General features: G+C 41.3%; 1 protein-coding gene across 1 annotated transcript in view; it reads right to left on the reverse strand.

Annotated features, from left to right (window-relative positions):
• KLHL14 (kelch like family member 14) overlaps window positions 1-25,668 on the reverse strand; it is a 102,395-nt gene that overhangs the window by 48,891 nt on the left and 27,836 nt on the right. Inside the window, exon 2 of the mRNA XM_042961966.1 lies at window positions 24,746-24,867. Coding sequence (XP_042817900.1) covers window positions 24,746-24,867 — 122 coding nt within the window. The remainder of the gene's footprint in view (window positions 1-24,745; window positions 24,868-25,668) is intronic.

Below are 25,668 nucleotides of genomic sequence, written 5' to 3' on the forward strand. Positions count from 1 at the left end.
CCAAAGGCCATCAGCTCAATTTGAGCAAGCCCCACCATCTCTTATCTCCTATTGCCCAGCATTACCAAATGATGTTTAACTCTATTTATAAAATGAGTTCTAATTTTACCATTCTTTCATTGTTTCCATAGCCATTGCTGTAAATCAGGCCCTTATTATGTCCTGCTTGGGTTATGCATAAATGATTAGCTTGTCTCCAATCTTCCTTTTCCAATTCGCCCCAAATTAGCTCTTAAAATACAGGTTTAATTATGTTATTTCCCTGCTCAAAGATTTTTGGTGATTCCCCACTGACTGTAGAATAAGATCTAAATGGTTTCCACTTGACCCTTTACACCTGTTCTCAACCCACCTTTCAGCAGTTCCCAACTCTTTGCGGTTTCCTCAATTTAAAATGAAGTGTCACACACCTTTGTTCATGTTGTTCTCCCTCTGGCCAGAATAAGAACTCATCACCTTTGCAGGTTACTTGACAGTTTACAAGGGACTTTCCCAGGCACCTTCTGTGAGGTAACGCAGGGATTATTTTCTAGAATTTAAAATGGGAAGAACTGAGACAATGAACACGTAAATCGTTTACTGAGGGTCATATGATTAGCAAGAAAGCCCAGATACTAAACATCAATGGACACTAGCACCAAAAAAACAAAAACAAAAACAAAAACAAAAACCAAGCCAGATTAGATTCAGGTGTAGCATTTTACTGAACAGAATGAATTTGGAATATAGGTTTCCATCAGTTTTTGGTGTCAGGTATTTTATCTAAGAGCTTCTTTTACACAGAAAGCCAATTCTCACATTCCCTACTATATCTTTGGATTTATTACACTAATCAGAGCTAAAAAATAGTTTCAGTATTTTATAGTCACCTTAATGAGCTCCCCTCTATTTTCATCTTTGTGTATTTTTACAGTGACATAGATATAGTTTAGCTATAGTTTAGCTAAACATTCCTATAATTTAGCTTTCTTGAACATTTTGTAAAGATAGCACTTGCCAGTTTCATCAAAATTGATAATACCTGGTGCTACAATTTGTTGGAAACACACTATTTCAACAAATATTTAGCTAGTACCTGTTTTGTGCAACTATGGTAGGCACTTAGTGCACAGTCCAGTCCATAGGAAAGAACACATTTTCAAAGCTTGCCCACAATTTTTGAACTTGAACTATAAATAAGATATCTGTATCCCTTAGGTCCCTGTTCAAAGATCTGGATAAATGAGATATTTATGTCTTCATTAACAACTATAAGCCCTTTGGGGCCTCACTATATAACATTATATATATGAGTATATACGTATATAACATCATATACAAATGTATGCATGTGTGTGTGTCTGTGTGTGTGTATGTGCGCGTAGCTCAAACAATTTGATGTAACGCTCCTCCAGATTGATCACTGTATAAATAAGATGTGAAGGTAAAACCGGCTTTGATGTCTGTGAGTTTATTGGCTGCCGGGGTTGCTTAAGCTGCTATTGTTGTTCAGGCACTACTCACTCATTTCTTCAGTAATCACTACATGTGCTTGACATGTGGCTGTCAGATAAATAAAGCACAATATTCTTGCTTTCAAAATAGGAAGGCAGATATCTAAACAACGACAACACAAAACAATAAGCTTCCTAAGGTAAGTGTGGGCAGCGTTCTGTGACAACACAGAGGAGACAGCAATTATTTGTCAGAGGTAGATCAGGGGTGACTCTGGCACATGGTCAGAAGGAGGTGCAGGGCCAAGTAGTTGTGACTCTGTGTGCTCCCTTAACACCCTGTACTTCCTTGTATCTTGGCCTATCATATTATATAGAACTATTTCACTGTGTTTCGTATGAAGATTGTGGAGACTTTCAGAATATGGTGTCTTATTTGTATCCCAAATTCCTAGCACAAAGCTTGAAATGCTGGAACAAGTGTTGCACAAATTATGTGTGGAATTAGAACTGAAGAGCATCCGATGCAGAAGAGAGAGCAGGAGCGACGGCCTGGGTGTCAGAAGGATGACATTTCAGGGGTCTGCATGTAGTCTGGAAAAGCTGGAGGAAAAGGTGTGGGATGGGAGAAAGAACAGAAGTGAATCTGGGAAGGCAGGATTTAGAAGCTGTGGCGAGGAGGTAGATTTCACCGTGTGTGTTCTGGGGATTCATCAAAGATTTTATACGAGGGACTGACAACGTGAGTGGAGAGCAAGAGATGGGTTAAAACAGAAGATAATGATGACAGTGCTTATTCGCAGGATGAAGGAGGGCTTAGAGGAGAGGGACAGGTCAGGGATGAAACTTCAGTTTCCAGGTTGGGGAGACGAAGATGCCATTTACTGCAAGAGAGAACAGCAAAGATGAGTCTGAAGGCAAGACAATGGTTCGAAGGCCAAGTGGAGATGCTCAGGAGGCAGGTGGAAATACAGTCTGGGAAGGAAACAGAGCTTAGTAGTCTGTCACCATCTAGTACGGATGCCACAGAGCAGGAAGGGTGCTCAGGATGAGAAGAGGGCTGGCATGATGTTTTGCCAAACACTAGTACTTAAAGGGTAACTAGGAAAGAGGCATCTAGGAAGGTACCCTAGACATTGCATTCTTCCCAAAGCTACATTTTCAGAGTAAGAAGATGACTTAGCCAGATAGATGCAACCTTCACTGAGGCGAAGGATATATTAGAAGTGCAGAATGGATACTCTGTGGACCAGAACTCATGGCCAAATAAAACCCTCCTTGTTCTTCGTGATTTCAATACCAGGCCCACCAAGCTTCCTCACATATTAGCAATTTAAAAATTGTCATTCCTGGGGCGCCTGGGCGGCTCAGTCGGTTAAGGGTGTGACTTCAGCTCAGGTCATGATCTGGCAGTTCCTGAGTTCGAGCCCCGCATTGGGCTCTGTGCTAAAAACAGCTCAGAGCCTGAAGCAGCTTCAGATTCTGCGTCTCCCTCTCTCTCTGTCCTTCCCCCATTCATGCTCTGTCTCTGTCTCTGTCTCTCTGTCTCTCTCAAAAATACATTTAAAATGTTAAAAAAAATTTAAAAATGTCCTTCCTTTCCTATTCCTCAAGTTCTTCTCCTTTCCTTTGGAAACACGGGTACTTTAAGATGATCTTCTTCATATTGGTTTTACTACATGGAAACACGGGAGACGGGTGATGGCACATTGGCAAGGTGAACGGTAGGGTTGTGGAGAACAGAGTGTGTTCTCTAAAGCGAGGGCTCTTTGCCCCCACGTTGGCCAGAGCTGGGGCTCTGAGGCTGGTGAGTTTTGAGCCACTCTGACAGTTACATCCTCAATTCCATGCCTCTAGACATTTTGGTAACATTTGTGGGCAGGGGACAACAAAAGTGGCCAAGTCCATATTTAAAGTCCTATTCACAGAAAACTTGGGCATTTCTCAGTAGTCTGGTGTGGCGCCCACCTTTGGGAAGTTTTGGAGAGATCTAGGGTGCAGCAGCTCTGTGCCAGCCCTGACGCCCTGTGCCGTGCATCACAAGAACGGGTAGAGCTAAAAGGTAAAAGGTAAGCTTTTATCCCTATGTAAGGGATAAAAGAAAGGAAAAGAATGACTTTCAAACTAGATCTTTATTGAAGTTAATAATACTCATTAAGAATGATTCGTTATTGACATCTACATTCACTGAGCATTTGTTCAGACTTGAGTCCCGTAACATTTACATTTTTACCTGTTTTTTGGTCCACTCGGGGAAGGCCTCCTCTCCCCCAACCTTGACATATTTGTTTTAAATGGCTAATTAATCAAGCTCTTCTTTTTCCCATGACTGGGCTTCCTCAGTTACCAATCTAAAAATCTTTATGTGGTGAAAAATGTTAGAACGCTTCATTCTCACCCAAGTTTGGGGAAGCCTTCTCCAGTAGCCTCTGTCTTCAGATCACAGGCACAGTGAACTCACTTGCCTGACTCACCCATTGAAATCCGCAATTACGCATCTGACCTTGAAAGATAGACGGCGGCGTGACTCTCCCATAGGACCCTCCCAGGAATGGCTTTTCCTTCGGCATTTAGTGACAATCAGGAGGCCCCAGCTCAAACCTACGCTGTCCCTCAGACACATGGTGCCTTTTCTTTATCAGAAACAGAGCCTCCAGTCTAACATGATAGAACGACAATGACAAAAAAAAAAAAAAAAAGAGAGAGAGAGAAAAGTGTAAAGGAACCTGGGGAAATGGAAAGAAGCAATACAGTAGCAGAGCTGTGCTCTGTAAATAAGGGACCCACAGAGCCCTACAGGAATCCACACTGTTGAAGACAGCGGTCTCAGGTCTCACGACAAACACCAATAGTGCTTTCTGATAAAGGTGAGTCAGACCACGAATTTTTACTTTGTAACTTTAAGATGTGAAAAGCACAATGCTGTACCATGCAGAATGTCTTCGATTTGCAAAGAGAATCATAGGGAAAAAGAAAAAGTAATTCATCTTTTAGAAGTCAAACAAACATTCACGGTTACTCTTACTGTGAGCGACGGGCCTGGGATAATACTGGTTACAGGCTTGAGCTGTTAGTTGTTCCTGGTGGACAGGCTTGGTGGTGTCGTTTCGCTGTCCCTTTGTTACCTGCCTCCACTCCAGATTGTTAATTTGGTAGTGAGCCAGTTAGATCCAGGAGAAACTATAAACCAGCTCAGGTTTAAAGGAACTTGGGTAAGCCAAAGTAGATATTACAGTTCCAGAGAGCTGAAAGTGTATCTGCATTTTGCCATTTTCAATCATCAAGTTTGGTGGTAAAAAAAAGGCAGCTTATGAACAGCGGGGGGGGGGGGGGGCTCTTCTGATTGTCCCTGCAGATCCGCCCCCCACTCCCAGTTCTTCAAAGGGCTGATGGTACTATGCACATCTAGGGCCTCCCTCTCCTCTGGCTTCTGCCCGGATTCAGTTTCAGAAGACTAAGGGGAGGAGGAGAGGAAGGTCAGGGTATTTCTTCCCCTGGCTTCCTTCCTGTGGGTCAGTGTGGGCCGCTTCCCTTGTTTGAATGAAGGTCCTGTTAGATGATCTTCTCAGCACAGCCCCTCTGTCCCTGGTTCTAACTTCTCCCTCTCCTTGCCTTTTTCAGGCCTGGGTGGGAACAGTGCCCCACCGTATTGGCACCAGGGTGTGGGAAAGAGGGGTGTTCCACTCTTAGCCCTTGCCCATGTCTCTCCGAGAAGCTCTTATATCTGCTTCCTGTTGGAACCCTGTGTCATTCGTCAAGTATGCTTCAGCTTTGGTAGGGCATCTTGTGAGTTCTCAGGTCTGCATTGTTTGCAACAAGGAGTTAATTATTTTCCATTCAAAATGGCTCAAGTGAGTTAAAGGCTTCTGATACATACTTTACTAAATAATCCAGTTGGAAAAAAAAAATACCATGTTAGAAAGAGATCAAATAATGTCAGTTACAGGTCAAAGAACTCCTAATAAGGTTTCATAGAACATGGCTTAATGGAAAGAACACTGAACTAAATTAGGTCAGAAGCCATGGGTTTGAGTCACAAAGTCATCAATTATTGCATGACCTTGACAAGTCACTTAACCACTCCGAACTTTAGTTTCCCCATATGTCAAACAGTAATAATAATGCCTGACCTGTTTATCCCACATGGTTATTATGGGGGACCCAATGAATGGCAGACTGGAAAGTGCTTTACAAATGTGAGGACTGGATAGAGATATTACCCAGGGTTGTTACGAGAATAAAATGCATCCAATAGATACACTTGTAAAGTTCCATTATCCTGGAGAGCCCTTAATACATGTCTACCTTTATCCTTAAAATAGTACCGACACGATGAAGGCAGTAGTGTTGAGTTTAAGAGGTAGAGGCCACTGCTTCGGGGGGACCTGGGTGGCTCAGTCGGTTAAACGTCTGACTTTTGATTTCGGTTCAGGTCGTGATCTCATGGTTCGTGAGATAGGGCCTTGCGCCTGGCTCTGTGCAAACAGCATGGAGCCTGATTGGGATTTTTCTCTCTTCCTCTCTCTCTGTTTTTACCCCGCTCATGTGTGTGCGTGTGCTCATGCTCTCCTTCCCTCCCCCCACCTCTCTCAAAATAAATAAATGAACTTAAAAAAAAAGACAGCTGCTTGGGTTCATAATCTGGCTACACCCTGAACTTTCTTAGAAACAGTCCTTGACCTTGGTTTCCTCATTTTTTAAAATGTTTATTTATTTTCAGAGAGAGAGAGAGAGAGAGAGAGTGAACAAGCAGGGGAGGAGCAGAGAAAGGGCGACAGAAAGAGAGAATTCCAAGCAGGCTCTACACTGGCAGGGAGCCCAATGCAGGGCTCAAACCCATGAACTGTGAAATCTGAGCCAAAATCAGGAGTTGGGTGCCCAGCCAACCGAGCTACCCAGGCGCCCTGACCCTCATTAATAAATGGAGAAAGTAATGATCTCAACCTCACATCGTTACTCTGAGTATTTAATGAGATAATCCATGTTAGGCATGCAGCACACTGTGTTACACAAACAAGTTCTCCATCTATGTTAGCTTCAAGCCGTGGAGCATCTCAGTGAAGACAGTGTCATACAGTGGTTAAGCATCCAGATTTTGAAGTAAAAAATTTGTACCTTGGAATATTAACTATAATTTTCAACAAGTTATTTAGTCATCCAAAGCCTTTGTTTCCTGAATCCTTATCAGGGTAGTTGTCTCTGCCTTAAAATGTGATCTAAATAAGAAGATGTATGTAATCTGTTCAACACGGTGCTGGGCACATAATAAATGCTCATGAAAATGTTCATTATCGTTTTGGTGTTGCTAAAATCAAAACTCTCTTCCTTATCCTTTTCTCCTTTACTTCTTTTGCATAGATAGTCTGCAAAGAGGCTGGTTTTCATAACAGATACTTGCAAGTTCAAAGACAGAATAAAGACAAGCAAAAAATATAACCGTATACATGCTGGACATGTCCTTGAGAGGCCGACACTGTGTCAGCCTAAGCAGTATACGACTTTCTGGAGGACCCCATGGCTACTGAGTCAATGTTTAGCTACTTTGGGGACTGGCCTGTGGCCCTGGCAAGCGTGAGAGTTAATCCCCTGATGCAACATTTGCCCAGTGTCTGTTGGCTATGTCCGGTGAGCCAGGCAGGGGAGTGGAGCGAGTCAACAAGGTAGATGGAATGTCTGCCCTCCTGGTGCTGGAGGAGAAAGTATCTCATTCATGTTCACAACAGAGTCTGTCTCCAAAGTTAAAGAGGAAGATCACAAAATATTCCCTGGGAGTCAGTATGGCTTGTGACTTAAGAGCATGATCTCTGGACCAAGACTACTTGAGTTTGAATCTTGGCTTTGCTTCTTACTCAGGGCATCGAACAAGTTATTTTATCTCTTAACGCCTTGGTTCCTCTTCTATAAAATGGGAGTCGTGATAGATCTTGCACCATGGGATTGTCGTGAGGGTTAGATGAGCTAATGCATGTAAAGGGTTTTGCCAGTGTCATAAATGTTAGTTATGAGACCGTAAGTATTGTTTTACTACCGAGAGGTGTGAATGATGAATAAAATAAATAGATCCTTAGATTAGAGTGCAAAGGTTGGCAAATTAAGGGCTGCGGGTCAAATCTAGCTCTTCCCCTAGTTTTATAAATAAAGCGTTCCCAGAACACAGCCACACATATTCATTTATGTATTGTCTATGGCTACTTTCATGCAACAATAGCAGAGCTGAGTAGTTGTGACAGAGACCTCATGGCTGCAAAACCCAGAAGATTTACTATTTGGCCCTTTACAGAAAAAGTTGGCTGACCCCTGGGTAGACAACTTCTAACAATATTTCTTCTCAAAAGGAAAAGGTGCCTCAGGAATTTTTTATTCTGGGAAACGTGTTTATTTTCATGTGTTTGCATTCTGGCAAGTGACACATTATACACTGCAAACAAGTGAAACTCAGAAGACCTCAGAAGGTACTGCTCTGTGCCCTCCCTGCCTCCATCAGTTCTGCTTAAGGAAGCAACATGCATGAGGATGATGCTACTAACCTACTTTCAGCAGAATAAATGTCCTGTTATTTTCCAGTAGTGTTAATGGATTTGCACTGTTCCATCTCTCTTTCAGTGGGCTGGCATTACCAGCGGTCACATATGCCCCTATGAAGCCGGTGGGGCACAGCTTGTGGCTTGGGAAAAGAATTCCTTCTGTATGAGGCCAGCTGGGCTGTAAAGAGAATTAGACTCTTATCCTTGGTTTTCCTCCAACCATGATAGACTAGGGATTGGCCATTATATTTGTAAGTGACTACAGTTTACTTGGTAAAAAGAACAAAAGTTGCTTCTTAAAAAGATATGTATTTGACGTTTCTGTTTTCTTTTTGAAAACGGAGTCTGGGAAACGTCACAGTTTTTCAAAGGTCAAGAAAGGTTACTCTGTCCAGTGAAAGTGCTTGGTAGTGCTACCCTTCTGGCTTCATCTTGTCCTCGGGTCTACCAAAGCTTTTCAGTTCAGGGCTGAGACCAGCTGGCGATGAAACCCTAATGCTGCGGTTAGCAAATGAACTGGACAGTAGAAATATATATACACAAAATACGAGAACCATCTTGGATTATTTTCTGAATTAGATCTAGAAACCCACTAACATGTATTTGTTACAAACACAATGGAAGATATCCGACCTTGCGAATTAAAAAAAAATTTTTTTTAATGTTTATTTATTTTTGAGACCGAGAAAGACAAAGCACGAGTGGAGGAGGGGTAGAGAGAGAAAGGGAGACACAAAATCCGAAGCAGGCTCCAGGCTCTGAGCTGTCAGCACAGATCCCGATGCGGGGCTCGAACCCATGAGCTGTGAGATCCATGACCTCAGGCAAAGTCGGACACCCAACCGACTGAGCCATCCAGGCGCCCCCCCACCTTGAATTTAATAATAAGATTGAAAGCACAAAACCATTACACTTCTCCTTAATTCATCTGCACATAGATCTTTTGATTATCACTCAGGTGGGAAAAAGGACTTGGGTTTTTGACAAGAATAAAGACAAAAAAGGAAGCTCTATCATTTTTTTTTTTTAAATGGAAGCTCTAAAGTGGAAGAAGTAATTTAATCCTAGGAAATATTTATGCACACACAAGAGCAGCTACTGGTATTTGGTAAACTTAGTGATTACAGTAATGAAATACTTCCAACAAATTTATGGACGGACAGGGAACAAAGATCTGAGATTTACCGATACACTACAGACGAAGGAGGCCCTCTGTGTCACTAATACAAGATAAAACAGACAAGCAAGGAAGCATACATGCACAGTTTTTCCCTCGTTAGCAAATCATGTGTCGGCACACAGATCTTACACGGATCTTCCTGCAAGTGAGGAGGTACACACAAAGCAATGGCAGGAGTTGCAAGTCCCTTAGAAGGGGAGATCACCTCATTTCTAGGATGATGTTCCCCTAAGAATAACTCAATCCAACATTCTTTAATTAATAACAAAGGAAATACTGGAAAGTTCAACAAATAGATATGCATGATATCAATTATATTAATATATTCAATTTGTGCAGAGAACATTCCATTCTATTCTGCATAAAATGCTGAAGTGACCCGTCCAGTGTTGCTTCACCTTGAACTTTTTTTTATGATATGCACTTGGCTATTACTTGAGTAATGAGAAACAGAAGAGTGCAGACTCTCGAGCTTTATACGGGTACACATTTTGGCTCTGCCATTTACCATCTGTGTGATCTTGAGCGAATTACTTGATGTCTCTGTGCCTCCATTTCTTCATCTCAAGTAGGGATCATCATGGCGCCTAATACCATAGTGGTGCTGTAAGAATTAAATGAATAAATGCAAGTGAAGTGACTAGGATGTGTGCCTTCCACACAGTCAGTGTCTAACAGCTGTCTGTCTGGTTGTATGTTTTCCTTACGTGTATCGTTTGCTAGGGGTTGTGAGGTAATTGTGTCTCCTGATAAGATATTTTTAAATCCTAACCCCCAGGACCTGTGAACATAAACTTATTTGGAAATAGGGTCTTTGTGAATGTAATCAAGTTAAGATCGGGTCAGACTGAATTAGGGTGGGTCCTAGAGACAATGACAGCTGTTTTTATGAAGGAAAGGGAAGAAAGATTTGGATACAGAGGAGTGTCATGAGGAAGGAATCTGTGTAAAGACAAAACAGAGATTAAAGTGATGGAAGCTACAAACCAAGGAATACTGAGGATTTCCAGGAGCCACCAGAAGCCAGGAAGAAGCAAGGAAGCATTCTCCCCCACAGTCTTTGCAGGGACCCGTGGCTCTGCTGATACCTTGATTTTAGACCTCTAGCCTCCAGCAATGTGAGAGGGTACCTTTTTTGTCAGTTTAAAAAAAAAATTTTAATGTCTATTTATTTTTGAGAGAGAGCAGGGGGAGGGACACACACACACACACACACACACACACACTCACACACAGCATCTGAACCAGTCTCCAGGCTCCGAGCTGTCAGCACAGAACTCGACACGGGGCTCGAACTCATGAACCACAAGATCATGATCTGAGCTTAAGTCAGATGCTTAACCAACTGAGCCACCCAGGAGCCCCCAAATTTTGTTGTTTTAAGTCACCTAGTTTTTGGTATTTTGTGACGGCAGCTCCAGGAAATGAATACACCAGACTTGGAGAGAATGTGAAATTAAAAGGTGAAACTCTAGTACCTAGAAAAGAGCTCACATGTGGTTCATTGGGTGTTCTTTGGATTTACTTATTTCATGGGGTCACCTATTTTTTTCTTTGCACAGAGGGGACTAGGTTTGGGCCAGCAAGGTTGGGGTGGCAGACAGCTCTCCAAAGTAAAGCTGGGTATCGCAAAGCTGTCATCTAGAGCTTGCTGTTGGTGCAGAAACCACTTACTATGGGAGGTGACTTAAATGTAAATTTATTAAAATTCGATAAAATTGGAAACTCATCTTCTCTGTTTTAGCCAATGTGTAAAGTGCTCAATAGCCACATGTGGCTAGTGGCTGGTGTATTGGACTTTGATGTTAGAAAGAACGTTTCCATCACTGCATTAAATTCTATTGGATAGCACTAGATGATATTTTTGTTGTTTAAGATTATTTAGGAGGTAGTAAAACAAGCATACAGGTTATGTAGCAAAAAGGAAAGTGGCAGGGGCACCTGGGTGGCTCCGTCGGTTAAGCCTCCAATTTAGGCTCAGGTCACAATCTCACGATCCATGAGTTCCAGCCCCACGTCAGGCTCTACGCCGACAGCTCAAAGCCTGCAGCCTGCTTCGGATTCTGTGTCTCCCTCTCTCTCTCTGTCCCTCCCTGGCTCATGCTCTATCTCTCTCTGTCTCTCAAAATTAAATAAATGTTAAAAAAAAAAAAAAAAAAAGGAAAGTAGCATACTCTTGTAATAAGGGTAAACAACTCCATCATTTATTAAGGAAAAAAAGAAAAAGTGAATATGGTAAAATTGATACTTGGGCCGCTGTTCACAAGGCAAGTCTCACTTGTTGAATGAGCTATTGTTTCCTTCATAAAGTCACTTATGTCACTGCTTTTCTGTAACTTGGACAAAGGGTATCGTTTAGACTGAAAATTAGTGTAGCCGAAAACTATCCTATATCCAATGCCAGGCATCACCAAGGCAAGGTATGGCCTGTTTTTATCTTCATCTCTGGTTGAGATACACCTTGTATCAAATTGGTTAATATTTTGGTCCCTTAATACTGTGAAGGAAGTAAATGCCATAAGGCGACAAATGAGATCAAAATCTGTGAGCCACAGTCTCTCTCCTCGTCTTCAGATCTAATCATACAGATGAATAAATTGCTATAAAAATACCAAAACTAAAACTAAAAACAATGACTGAATCATTTTTTTTAAATCTCATGTACTCTGTGTTCAGGTAGCAAGAAATTTAATTCCAGTCAGACCAGTCTCCTGTGATTTTTTTTTTTCCTTTTCATCTAAGATATTTTTAATGCTCAGAGGCATTATAATAGAAAAGCATGTATTTTTGCTTGGTTTATACCCATCATCCTTACCATTACAACAAGACAAAAGCATTAAAGTAAAATTAATCATGTCAAAAGATTTTAGCAAAAACAAGTGAGACCATGCATAAAGCATCGCTTTGTCTAGTGTGAAGTCATGCTCTGATTAAAAACATATAATGAAAGCAAAAGCGATACATCATTGCCTTAGCAGTAGGGTTTTCTGAAAGTGCTTTGCGGTTCTCAACATAAAAATGTGGGAAGATTTTGGTCTTTGAAATTCACAATGATTATTGTTCTAGCTAAATAACTGGAGTTCAATCTTATTTTTTTGAAAGAAATTAAGACTTAATGATGAAACAAGGTATGCCAGTAGGATTAATAATTAGCACCCGCTATAAGGAGCAATTGTTTGCCTTGGCATCCAGACACAGAGGTAAGAACATGTCTGCTCAACAGTCCCCTTTCGGCAAAACCATTGTTGAAGCCAGCTAAATGTGGCCAGGCTCTTAAGGTATCTTCTAGGAAGCATGACTGTTTGTTCCATCAAAAGCAATATAATTAGCAAGTACAAAGGTGTGGTCAGAGAGTGATCATTTGTATATGACACACAAAACCAATTTCTAACTGGCCACAGAGTCATGAAATACACATTTACTTCCTAACTCCAGCACAAAGTGATCTTGAGAATCTGAAAAGAAACAGTTTGCTTATTTGCACTTTGCCTTAATTACTGCTTTATTTTGATGGAGGTATTTGCATAGAATAATCACTCACCCCAATTATCTTTCCATTTTTTGTTGTAATTTTGAAAGTCATTTTAATCCTTTTTTTTAATGAGTTCTCTTTAAATGATAAAAACCATTCTGATCTATGGGAATTCTGTGGATCAATGCAATTTTTATCTATATACATGTTTGCATATCTATATTATAGTTGTGTAGTAGTTTACATATAACAAGCAGTAGAAATAGTTAAAATTACATAAACTCAGACATAATTAAACTATTTGAGGGGAGTCAAAATTTTATTTATTATTATTATTATTATTATTATTATTTTAATGTTTATTTTTGAGAGAGAGAGAGACAGAATGTGATCGAGGGAGGGCCAGAAAGGGAGGGAGCCACAGAATCCAAAGCAGGCTCCAGTTTCCCAGCTGTCAGCAAAGAGCCTGAAGTGGGGCTTGAACCCACAAACCGCGAAATCATGACCTGAGCCAAAGTCAGACACTCAACTGACATAGCCACTCAGGTGCCCTGAGGGGAGTCAAAATTTTAAAAATTCCACCCCAGGGGCACCTGGGTGGCTCAGTTAGTTAAGCGTCCAACTTTGGCTCAGGTCATGATCTCGCAGTCTATGAGTTCAAGCTCCACCTTGGGCTCTATGCTGACACCTCAGAGCCTGAAGCCTGGTTCAGATTCTGTGTCTTCCTCTCTCTCTGCCCCTCTCCCCCCCTCGTACTCTCTCTCTGTCAAAAATAAATAAACATTAAAAAAAATAAAGATGATAAAAATTCTATCCCAAATGCATTGTAATATTTGGGATTTATTTATTTATTTCTTTACTTACTTATTTATAATACCTTTCTTCCCAAAAAATTTTTTAAATGCTTATTTATTTTTGAGAGAAAGAGAGAGAGAGAGAGAGCACGAGTGAGCAGGGAGGGGCAGGGAGAGAGGGAGACACAAAATCCAAAGTAGGATCCAGGCTCTGAGCTGTCAACACAGAGCCCAATGTGGGGCTCGAACTCATGAACCGCGAGATCAACTGAGCCGAAGTTAGATGCTCAACTGACTGAGCCACCCAGGTGCCCCTCTTTCTTTTTTTAAAAGTTTATTTATTTATTTTGAGAGACACACAGAGAGAGCAGGGGAGGGGCAGAGAGAGAGGGAGAGAGAGAGAATCCCAAGCAGGTTCTGCACTGCCAGGGTGGGAGCTTGACGTGGGGCCTGAACTCAAAACCATGAGATCACAAGCTGAGCTGAAATGAAGAGTTGGACGCTTAACTGACTGAGCCACCCAGGTACCCCTGGAATGTATTTTTAAACATTTCCTTTAATACAGAGGTGTCTAATCTTCTGTGAATAAATATCAGTCCTGTCTGCAAAGTCACACTGATGCAGGAACAGATACAAAGATGCATGAAGCAGCTCTCTCTTCTAACTCATCACTGTTCACAGAAGGAACGAGGATAGTTTGCATGTGACAAGAGTGGTTCAAATATTCACTGAACATAGGGTGCATGGTTTGTAATCATCAGGGATATTGAAGAAATATTTTGATAATCCTGAGAGCTTGGGAGGATTATATTTTTCCACCCACTTTGAAGTTAGGTGTGGCCAAGTGACTTATTTTGCCAATAAAATGTGCTAAATTCAGAGCAGGAGCTTAAAGACTCCGTACGAAATTGTCCTCTCTCTTGCCATGGCAACAGCGACAAGTTGAATCATGGAGCTATCATGAGCCTGAGAACTGGAATAAGAAGTGCAACAGAGATTCCAGCAAACCTACCAGAGACAGGTGACTTGAAGAGAAATGAGCCAGTGAGATTTTGGGATTGTCGTTATGACTCCCTAGTCTAGCCTAACATCGGGTTTGCTATCAAGAAGGCCCACAGTGGCTGATGACAATGAAGTTGAGACTGGAGGGTGGAAAGATGAAAATGCGTGTTATGGCATGGAAAACCACTTGGTAAAACGGCTGTTTGGTCTTATTTAGATAGCTGATTCGTTATTTAATAATCTTTCACCTCTGGGAGCCTGGGTGGCTCAGTCGTTAAGCGTCAGACTTCGGCTCTGGTCATGATCTCACAGTTTGTGAGTTCAGGTCCCACATCGGGTGAGCATAAGCCCCACTTTGGGTGAGTTTGTGCCCTGCTTTGGGTGAATACAAGCCCCAGCTGAGCCCCACTTCTCTCTCTCTCTCTTTCTCTCTCTCTCTCTCTGCCCCTCACTCTCTTGCACCTCCCCCCCCCCAAAAAAAAATCTTCCACTTCCAAGGCTGGAAAACAGAATGTTCACAATGTTCACAATTGTTTACTGTTGGTAGCACTTGGCAAGATCTACAAAAAAAGAGGTGATCTCACCAACAAAATTGGCTTATTTATTTATTTAAAGTTTATTTATTTTGAGAGAGGGAGAGAAAGAATCCCAAATAGGTTCTGTGCTGTTAGCACAGAGCCTGACATGGGGCTCAATCTCAGGAATCGTGAGATCATGACCTGAGCTGAGACCATGAGGCAGACGCTTAACTGACGGAACCACACAAGCACCCCCAAATTGGCCCATTTATAAGCAGGATTAAGGAAATGGAGTCCAGAAATTTAGGAGTGTGCAGCATTGAAAGAAGTAATTTTTTAAAAAATCTCATCTGGTAAGAGCTTTTGGTTTTGTGTATCATACACAAAATGAAGTGAATCTTGAGCAAAAAGTTAAAGATATGGTTTTCACAGTAATTTCACCACATTAGAGTATCTCAGAAGAAAGTTTGAGTGAAGGGCGAGATCCCCAGTAAATTCTTTTAACTCAGGGAAAAGAATAAAAAGGGAGCTTTCCCATTAAAGACTGATAAATATACAAATAGAGAGAGTATTAGAGTGTGTGTGTATATGTTTGTGTGTGTGTGTGTGTGTGTGTGTGTGTATGTGTGCATGGATGTGTGAAAAAGAGAGGAAAAATGAAAATTGGAAAAAAAAAGAAGGAAAAAGCAATCTAAGAAGTATATCGGAAAAGAACTGTGGGCATGGTCACTGGCCATGGAGTGGATGTAAACATAAGAAGATAGCTAAGTTTACTAGGGAATTAACTGCCAAAAGAGCCACCAGCCTGGATTAAAAGAGGCTGTGAAAATTAGAGACTTAAAATAACCACCGTCACCTAAATGTCTACAGACATGAAAGATACTTAAAAACTCTTCGGCTTCCAGGAAGAGCATAGTCTCAGGTTCACTTCAGATATGTCCAAGGAAGATAATGGAAAAAGATAATGGGATCTCCCATAAGATGGAACCAGGGGCTGTGGGGGACAAAGGACAAGGAACAGAACTAGGGAGGTCCCTAATCAAGGAACACAAACTTGGACAGGCACCCTTCAAAATGTCTGTTTGGTGGGATTGCTAAATTGTGATGCTCTTTCCAAATGAAGATGTTGACTGTGCTGATCCTGTTCCTAATCCATCACTGTGCACGATGTGGGAGGAGACTAGATAATTTGATTTTTTAGTTTGTTTCCAGATCCAGATCAAGAACAAATGAACCTGATATTGAGATGATTGTCCATCACCCAGAGATCATCACTGAGCTTGATGATTTAGGGTGATCTCCCCTTGTGGGGAGGAGTGAGTGTGCTTCCAGCATGGCAAGGAGGGTACATGGAATATTTAATGTCCAGTAGGACAGATTATAGTGGACACATTGCATTGTTCACCAGGTACTTGGATTCTCTTCTTCCTGAACCCTGGTACGATTGCACTTCCCTGCCCACTTAAAATGGGGCGTGGTCTTGAGACCTAGCATAAATGCTAAATGTCACTTTTAATTGCCAATGCAAGACACTGCAGCACATTCTTCCCCCATTGCATTGATGACAGAAATACACGTTAAGATGCAGCCCCATATGCCTGGATCCTTAATGACTGATGAACAGTTGCTCTCTGCCAACCCGTGTTGGACACATAGCATGAGTGAGAAATAAATTTTTTGTTGAGATCTTGGAGTTGTTTCTTACCACAGCGTAATCTAGTCCATCTTGATTGACACACATCGTTTCATGCTAGAAATAGAAATTTCATTCGGAATCAAAGGTGTATCTTCTTTCTCAGACCCTTGATGAAAGACAAGATTCAACCTTTTGGCTTCCTCTGTTTGATTATATGCAAAACTAACTAAATAGACTAAAAATTTATTAAGGAACAGCTATCTTCCAGATACTGAGCCTAGAGCTTGATTTCTATGATTTGACTTAATTCTCACAATAACTCTAAAAAGGTGGGTATAATTATATTCACTTTGCAGATGAGAAGGATCAGAGTGAAAGCAGCATTCCAAGATCTCACAGTCAGCAAATGTCTGGGGGTATATTTCAATTCAGATCTATCTGTCCTGAAAGATGTCACTCTGTGGTGTGCGTGTGTGTGTGTGTCTGTGTGTGTGTGTGTTTCGTTCTTTCATTTTTGATACTGCTTCAAAGACAGAGTGAAAATGTTAAGAAACCTGCATTGAATTATGGCTTGTCCAGTAATATGAAATGCAAATTTTCATAATTTGCAGTTTAGTCCATAAACCAAGATAATATTCTTAACCTCTAGGAGTAGAATATTCATTCAATTAACCTATACTAGTTTTAGTCTCTGAATGAGGTACTACGACAAGTACGTTGGATCCATTTAGATTTTCATGGGTGAAATGGGTCAGCACAGATTAAATCTCATTCATCTGCTTGGGCTCTTGACTAATGGCACTTGTTGGTGAGACAGATTGGTGTGGTACATGAGGCAGCACTGTTTGATGGAAATACAGAGGCCAGTGTTCTCTTCCTCATCCTGCCACTAAATCATCGTGTGACTCTGGGTATGACACCTTCTCTCTTTCAGTCACTTAAAGTAAAAGCCAAATTTGTGAACCTGCCATAGAAGTGCCTCCATGGTCTGGTTTCTGCTAATGTCTTTTGCCATATGTCATATCTTTCTCCCCTTCACTCTTTGATTTCAGCCATGCATCTTCTTTCTGTGGGGTCTAAGTACTTACTATTAATTTATCATTAACTAACTTGGAACAATCTTCTTTTCACATCTTTACCTGGTTAACTCTGTCTCATCCTTCAGTTCTTAGCTCAAATGTCTCTTCTTTGGTGACATTCTCTAGAAAAGCTAAACTAAATCAGCCGTCTCTATTACAGATCTTATACACCTTTTACACCTTTACGCTCTTCCTTCAGAACACTATCACATTTTATTATTATATATTGCTATCTGGGATTATTATTATTTTCTATAAATTAAAAAAAAATATTTTTTTTTTTTTTTGAGAAAAGGAAGAGAGAGAAAGAGAGAGCACGAGTCGGGGAGGGACAGAGTGAGAGGGAGACACAGAATCCGAAGCAGGCTCCAGGCTCTGAGCTGTCAGCACAGAGCCCGACGCGGGGCTCGAACTCACGAACCGTGAGATCATGACCTGAGTGGAAGCTGGACCCTCAGCTGACTGAGCCACCCAGGCGCCCCTATCTGGGCTTATTATTAATACTGCCCCCCCCCACCCCCCGCACCACCAAAATCTAGGATTGGTGTGATAATATTTGCTTTGACTCAGCACTGTTTTCTCTGTATTGAGAACAATGCCTGCTGCATAGAAGATCTCAATTACATTTGTTGAATGAATGAAATTAATGTGTAAAATGAGAGGGCTGGGCAAGGAGATCATCTAATCTTTTAGTATTCACATTCACTGGCTTGCCAGACTTAGTCTGCAATTTGCCTAGGAATGACACAGAACAAATTTAAGCAGCCCATGTGACTCATACCTCCTTTCTACCAGACTCAGTAGCAAATACTACAGCTTGTGTGCAAAGAAAGCATCAAAATTATTTGTACACATGCTGTTCTCTGGAGAAAAAGCAATTGCTATATTCAAGGGAGGTATAAACCAGAAATAAAGTCAACTAGTTTTTCCAGGCACCCAACTTCCTTGAAATACAGTATTTTGGAGTGACCATCACACATATTTTTTTTAAAAAAAATCTATGAAAAATCCACTAATGCACTGGGGCATGAATACACAGTAGCAAATAATTCAAGCTATATAGCAGTGTGCAGCCAAGTATCTCAAATTAGAATTGAGCTCATTGAAGGTAAAATTAGATGCTAACATATTTAAAAAGTCCAAACACAATTCTCTCTCCTTCTTCTTGTCCAGAGTCATGGAAACAGCCACTCCATGAACTGAAATAAGTTCCAAGCTAAGAGATGACTGCCATGCTATCATATAAATTCTTTAGATCACTACGTTTTCACTAACACTGAAAACTAAAATTAGAAGAGTATTTCTCCTCAGTTCTTGCTTCTTAAACCTATCTTAACAATTCCTTGAAATAGTCCCATATAATATGGTTCGTGGTTAACCCTCCAGCCCCACCATATACTTTCCTAGCCTCAGACTCTCCAAAAGATGCGTAAATTCATTTCAGTTTCTAGAAGGCACCAACTCTCTCTTGCCTTTTGGCATTCCTAGTCCTAGACCCTCCTACTAAAATACCTCCTCATCCACTTCTTTGCCTTAATAATTCCTACCCATTTTTTTCAACTTCACAGAAAGTCATTTTGAGGAAATCTTCCCTAACCTCTCTCTCCTGTTTATTTATTTTATTATTTTTTTAAACACTTATTTATTTATTTATTTATTTTTTTAACGTTTATTTTATTTTTGAGACAGAGAGAGACAGAGCATGAACGGGGGAAGGTCAGAGAGAGGGAGACACAGCATCTGAAACAGGCTCCAGGCTCTGAGATATCAGCACAGAGCCTGACGCGGGGCTCGAACTCACGGACCACGAGATCATGACCTGAGCCGAAGTCGGCCGCTTAACCAACTGAGCCACCCAGGCGCCCCAACACTTATTTATTTTTAAGAGACAGAGAGAGACAGAGTGTGAGTGGAGGAGGGACAGAGAGAGAGGGAGACACAGAATCCGAAGCAGGCTCCAGGCTCTGAGCTGTCAGCACAGAGTCCGACATGGGGCTCAAACCCACTAACCGTGAGATCATAACCTGAGTTGAAGTCAGACACTCAACTGATTGTGCCACCCAGGTGCCCCATCCTCTCCTCTTTAGACTAAGAGCCCCTTCTGTGTTCTTCTCTAGCACCTTGAGGGTTCCTTCTCTATCCCTTAGCACACTCTATTATAATTGTCTCCTTAGGTTCTCGAGAGATTATCTTATCTACATTCTATCCTCCCACCCAGCACAGAGTGGGTATTTAATAATTGCTTGTTACATGAAGGAACAAAGTCTGTAAACAAGTCTAAATTCTTCCCAGACAGCTTCAGAGTCCTTCTGGAAGCACCTAATTGTTTTCTGAGGTTCTTCTGCAATGAGAAATGCACTACCTATAGAGTCTACCTACCTGTCTAGAAATGAAATGAAACGAAATAAAATTAAATACTTTGTGGGGTTTGGGTCTAAAGATAATGTAAATAAAGGAAACCCACAGGTATAAAACCCTCAATTTAACTTACTTTTTATTTCTTGCTAAATAAATAATCATAAGAAATGAATATTAGCTTTTGACTAACTTGACTTTCCCTCCAACACATCCTCGAAGAACAGAAATAAACTGAGGTCAAGAAACAGAAGGGCTAAGGAAAGAAGTCCAGATGAAAGTATCAATACACAGGTTTACGATTTTCTGAATAATAAGCAATTATTGGATATTGGATATGATCAACCCTGTGTTTATCTTTTGGGACTGAAGTTCAATGTCTTTTATAAAATTTGTTTTCTTGGTACTATTCCTTCAACCTTTATGGAAAGTATAGTTAGCCTCTGATCTTTGTGACGTTCCTAAAATTAATCGCTGACACCCTGCCCAGGGCCGCCCCTGTGTGGATGGAATCAAGTTCAGTGTCCTCCAGGGATCAGAGGAGACAACTGAGGAAACCTGGGCACGGAGGTTTCTTTTATTTCCTGTGACTAAAAAACACAAGGCCCCAAAGCCTTGCATTACCAGGTAGAGTCCAGAGCTGCAAATCAACTGAAAAGGAGGGGGCAGAATACACATTTCTTCCTACCTCTGACAAAGGGAACCCAGTGGCCGAAAGAACGAAGAAACCTTGCTAACTTAATTCTTCTAATTTTCATTCTAACGTTATGAAAGGGGAGTCGTCTTTGACACATGGAAGGACAGATCTTTGTTTTGAACTCCTTTCCTTCTCGTTGCTTACAGAAGGCACCTAATAAGTAGACTCTCTCATCCGAAATGTAGGAAAAAGGAAGCCAGTCCCCAGGAAACAGCTTTCCCCACCAGTGAAGGACTTGGCCAATGAAGAAGACAAATAAAATAGACGGCTCCTTAGTGCTGTCTCTCAGGGTGGGGGTGGGGGAATGCAAACCACTTCTACATGTGGGCTTCATAAAAACTTTGATCTGTAAGCAATGTGCTATCAAAAGTACAGAGTAACCACAGGAATTATTTTGTGTGATCTCTGCACCAAGGATTTGGGGCCTGCAAAGTACAGGAGGCATGTTTTTTTGCACTGGCCATTTTAGTATTCATGTCTCCTGTACTGCTTTCTAATAAGTTAAGAATGAAACGGGAGACTGCGTGCAGGAGTGAGAAATGCAGGAAGAGCAGAACTGTAAAATAAAAATGAACGAAAGTGCATCTCAACCTCCCGTCCGTTATTAACAATCAAGAGGACAACAATGCCAAGTTTACTGTTACTACTTAACATTTTGCACTGACAAAGGGACTTTATAGTCATTTTTGCCCGTTATTTCTCGATACTTTTTTAAGAGAGACCACGGAGGTCTGTCACCATTCTCAACATTAATTATATAATGCTATATTAAATGATTTTTCCGAAGGGGAGGATAAAAACGCAATCTGTGCCAGCATGTTCCCAAAAAACAGTCTTTTCAGCGAGAATAATTGTTCCCTTTGCTGTTCAGGTAGACCAGACCGCTGACTGGCTGATGGTTGGATTTTGTTTTCTTTATGTTCTGTAGATCCACTCTCTCACTTTTACTCACCCCTCCTCCATTCAACTTATTATTTGTGCACCCCTTCAACTGTGATTCTAAAAGGTAACATAACAGGGTGAGAAAAGAGAGAGAGGATGACTGCCTTTCCTCTTAATTCTTCTTTGTTATATAATTCACGTAAGCCGTATGGCTCCCACAGCGGTGGTCATGCTCCTGTCTGTGGAATGGCATCTTTCTCAAAGGAGCGTATTTGGGAGACAGGCTGAGAAATGTGTGCTCGAGCCAAGTGGGCGAAGGAGTCTTAAGATTCAGAGGCTTTGGCTAACCTCGAGTTTGCTAGTTAAGCTTGTTAGTTTGTTTGTATGGAGACAGCCATTTAATAAATAAGCAGACCCCAAACCAGGCACCGTCTCCTAGCCTCAATTGTCATCCTGGTCCCCCTGCCAGAAGCTTCAGCAGTTCATCTGGGTCAAAAGAACGTCAGTGGGCAGCTCTGAAATCCATAATGCTTCATTGGATTTGGGGAGAATGTGGATTTTTGGTTTTTTATTCCAGTGAGAAACATTTCTTCCTTTATTGTTAGATGGCCCAAATAGTGTGGAAATCTTTCAGTGACCTGACTTATTTATTAGTCAAATAAGATGCCTGAATTAAAAAATACAGACCAACAGCAGAAATCATCCAGGTAAGCTGTCTATATCTCTCCAACCAACCTGAAAAATATGCCCTCACTTGGGGCCATGTGGTCACAGCCCAACAGGTAATAAACTCTATTTTTTAAAGTACAGGTTCCAGTGAAATGAAGAGTGTAAGTGGAGTAGACATTATTTCAGAACTAGGAGTGTGCCTGACTGTAGAAAAAAGGTTCAAGGTCTTGGAGTATGCTCCCGTTATAAGAAGTCTATACATTAATGTCTTTGTTTCCTTCCACATCAAACCTGGTGAATGGAGTCAACAGATAGATACCCATTTATCTTTACTTCTTGGTCTGTGGATTGCCACATCCAACATATGAAAACCATGGAAGACGGGCTCCTGACTCGGGGGCAGCGGGTCCGAGTGTTGTATCTGTGGCAGTGCAATTTGTCTCTCCTCTGCATGGAGAGCCTGAGTTGACCGATACCTCTAGGGTACAAAACTATACACAATCCTTGTGCTAATATTGGTAGTGATGTTACAATACTAGTCATGATACCTGCAATTTGTGGAGCTCACACAACGTCAGATGACTTATAAACACTTTATTTTAAAAATACTCAAATGGTGCTGACAAGAATGAAGAAGCCATGAATTGGGATATTTACATGCCTCGCTCAAGATCATAGACATGGGTTTGAATCAGGTCTGACAGATTCAAGTTCATGCCTTCTTACCAGTTCCTTCTAAGTAAAAAGCTAAATCAGGCAACGTGAAAGCTTTGAGTAGGGTGACCTTATGTTTCAATGTATACCTATTGTCCCATCAGTAGGTCCCCATTTCATGCTCTAAAGTGTCCCAGTTTGGAGAATAAATTGGATGACCACCCTGTCTCCGAACAAGGTTTAAAATGAATGTAAGACTTTTCTTAGGTATTACTCATGATGCTTTAGTGAATCTTTTTGCCTTTAATGAAGGGCTTCAAACCAATAACAAATTGGACCTTGCCTGGTGTGTCTGGGAAAACAGACGGATTTGTGAACGAGTGTCACTTACTACTTGTGATATCCTTTTGCCTCTATCTCCGTCTGTCATCGCTCTTCAAAAATCTTTGTCTTTCCTTCTTCTCTCCTCCCCCTAGTATCCGTGTCTTATGCTGCCTAGACTTCCTCTATTGATCAAGTGTCAGACAATTGATTCTTTGGTTTTACTTTAAAAATACCGGTCGGTCACTCGTTGTTAACAGTACTTTTGTCAAAAAGAGAATAAAAACCATTTGAAGACATCTCTAACTTCTTTTTCTTTCTTCCTTCTCCTTAAGCTTGCGGCTATTATCCCCTCACTTCTTTACTATCACCGTGGTGGATAGGCGTCCAGGGAGCTTCCGCGTTGTGCTCGCGGACGCTACTGTAGTTTCGCTGGGATAAGCCAGCTCCGAAATGTATTATTTCAAGCACCACCTCACATGTCTGTGCTCCTCTTCTGCTCTTATGGGCAAACTGTTGTCCTGTTTCTATTCTTTTAAAGGGCTTTAGTAAGAGGAAAGGAACTGATTTAAAAAAAAAAAAACAAGCTGATAAAATATATAACTGCTTCAAAGACACAACGCTGTAAGAAAATCTAACTTTTTCTTTTGGCGGTTTTAAATGTATGGCTTTGATTTATGGATCAAAATTACTCATTTATTATTTTATCTATACAGCTCTGGGCAATTTTGACAGTTAAAATTTAGTTTTATTGACCAGTGCAGCCACTGTGCCCACGAGGGGCCTGGTGCACACAGCCTGCTGCACTCAAGAAATGATGATTTTTGATTCCATGACTGAGTCAGATTGGGAATCATAACCAATATAACAATAAGTTCCAAATCTCAGTGCCCAAGGCAAGAGGTTTGCTGTAAAACACAATCACCCTGTAAGGAGGGGAGGAAGAGAATCTTGGGCCGAAGTCTGCGAGCACAATTTAATGCAGCTGGGACAGGCCCTGGGTATCTGTCCACCCAAACCGTGGAGCAACAGAAGGGAGTGCTTCTCTAAGACCCAGTTCCACAGACTAAAGATTAACGAGCAGAAATGCTTAAAAGGCAAAATGCATGTTAGTTACATAGAAATGAACTAAACAACCATCAGGATATGAGAAAATTTAGTGCTATTCACCAACCTTTCACTTTTCAAGAAACCAAAAAAAAAAAAAAAAGAAAAGAAAAGAAAAGAAAAAAGAACGGAAGAATTTCTTTTGGAACATCTCAGTTACTACCCCCTCTCTGTCACAGAAACACAAACTCGTGCAGTGGTTTTAGGCCAGTTTAATTTAGGCCTATTCCACGACCAAATTGGCCACCTCTGCAATGTTAATTTAGTCTTTTACTCTAAATCCCCTGGGATACATAAACAGACCTCCAAAGGGTAACAAATCAATAAAATGTCTAATTTGATTAACCACGTTTTCGCATCCATCAGGACAGCTCTGCGCGGAAATAAATAGGTGGGTAAATGAATAAAAGAAGGGCACTCACTTGTGAGTATTTTCCACGTCTTCTTGTCATCATCATAGTACTGGACCAAATTGCTGGGGAGCCGGTCCGGCCCGGGAGGCAACCCTCCAACCAGTAACAGCATTTTCTTGTTAGAGCGAATTCTTCACCCAAAACAAAAGAGGAGATGGAGAACCACATTATTGTAGAGCCTCTTTAGTGGCAACGAAATCATAACCATCAAAAGAATGTTCCTTGCTTGCAGATTTCTATTTCATTTTTTCCTGTTTCTTTTCCCATTCATGTCTCAACATTTTTTTTTTTGAACCAAGCAGAAAAATGATCAGAAGAGCAGCGTATCCCCATACTCATGGAATAATAAGCTCCCTTTATGCAATTTGTTAGAGGTTCATTCTAGAACGACCTTTTTCTTATATTATCCCTTTAAATCATCACTCTTTACAGCTGAGTACACATGAAATGCTCTGGAGTTGTACTAAGGTTAAGCATTAAAGTTGCATGTCAAAAATCGTATTAGTCAAAATCATTATTATAAGCCATTCTCCACTCAAAGAACCTTGAAAAAATTAAGGTTATGCAGAGAGTTTGTGAGCCAACTCTTTAATCACCCAGGGAACTTCCAATACCAGTTTGGTACAATTAGTAGCACGGGGCTAACTGGGGTAGGTTAACGGGTATCGAGGAGACATTTTGTTTGTTTAATTTAGCTGAGACTTCTGTCTTCATCTCCTTCCCAGCGCCCCCTCCCTCCCCAGCCTCCCCCTGCCCCCCACCCCATCCCTGGGCACCACTGGCGACACAGCAGCACCAATTGGTAAAAATGAGACTGTGAGGTTGTTTTGAGCCTCCCCAGAGTGGAGCCCTGCCAATGCTTGCCACTGATCCAGCGGCATGAACCTGCTCGACTGTGCAAAGTCACTCTAATTCCCTCCCTCTGTTTTTCT

This window comes from Panthera tigris, chromosome D3, assembly GCF_018350195.1.
Source record: "Panthera tigris isolate Pti1 chromosome D3, P.tigris_Pti1_mat1.1, whole genome shotgun sequence".
Lineage (NCBI taxonomy): Eukaryota > Metazoa > Chordata > Mammalia > Carnivora > Felidae > Panthera > Panthera tigris.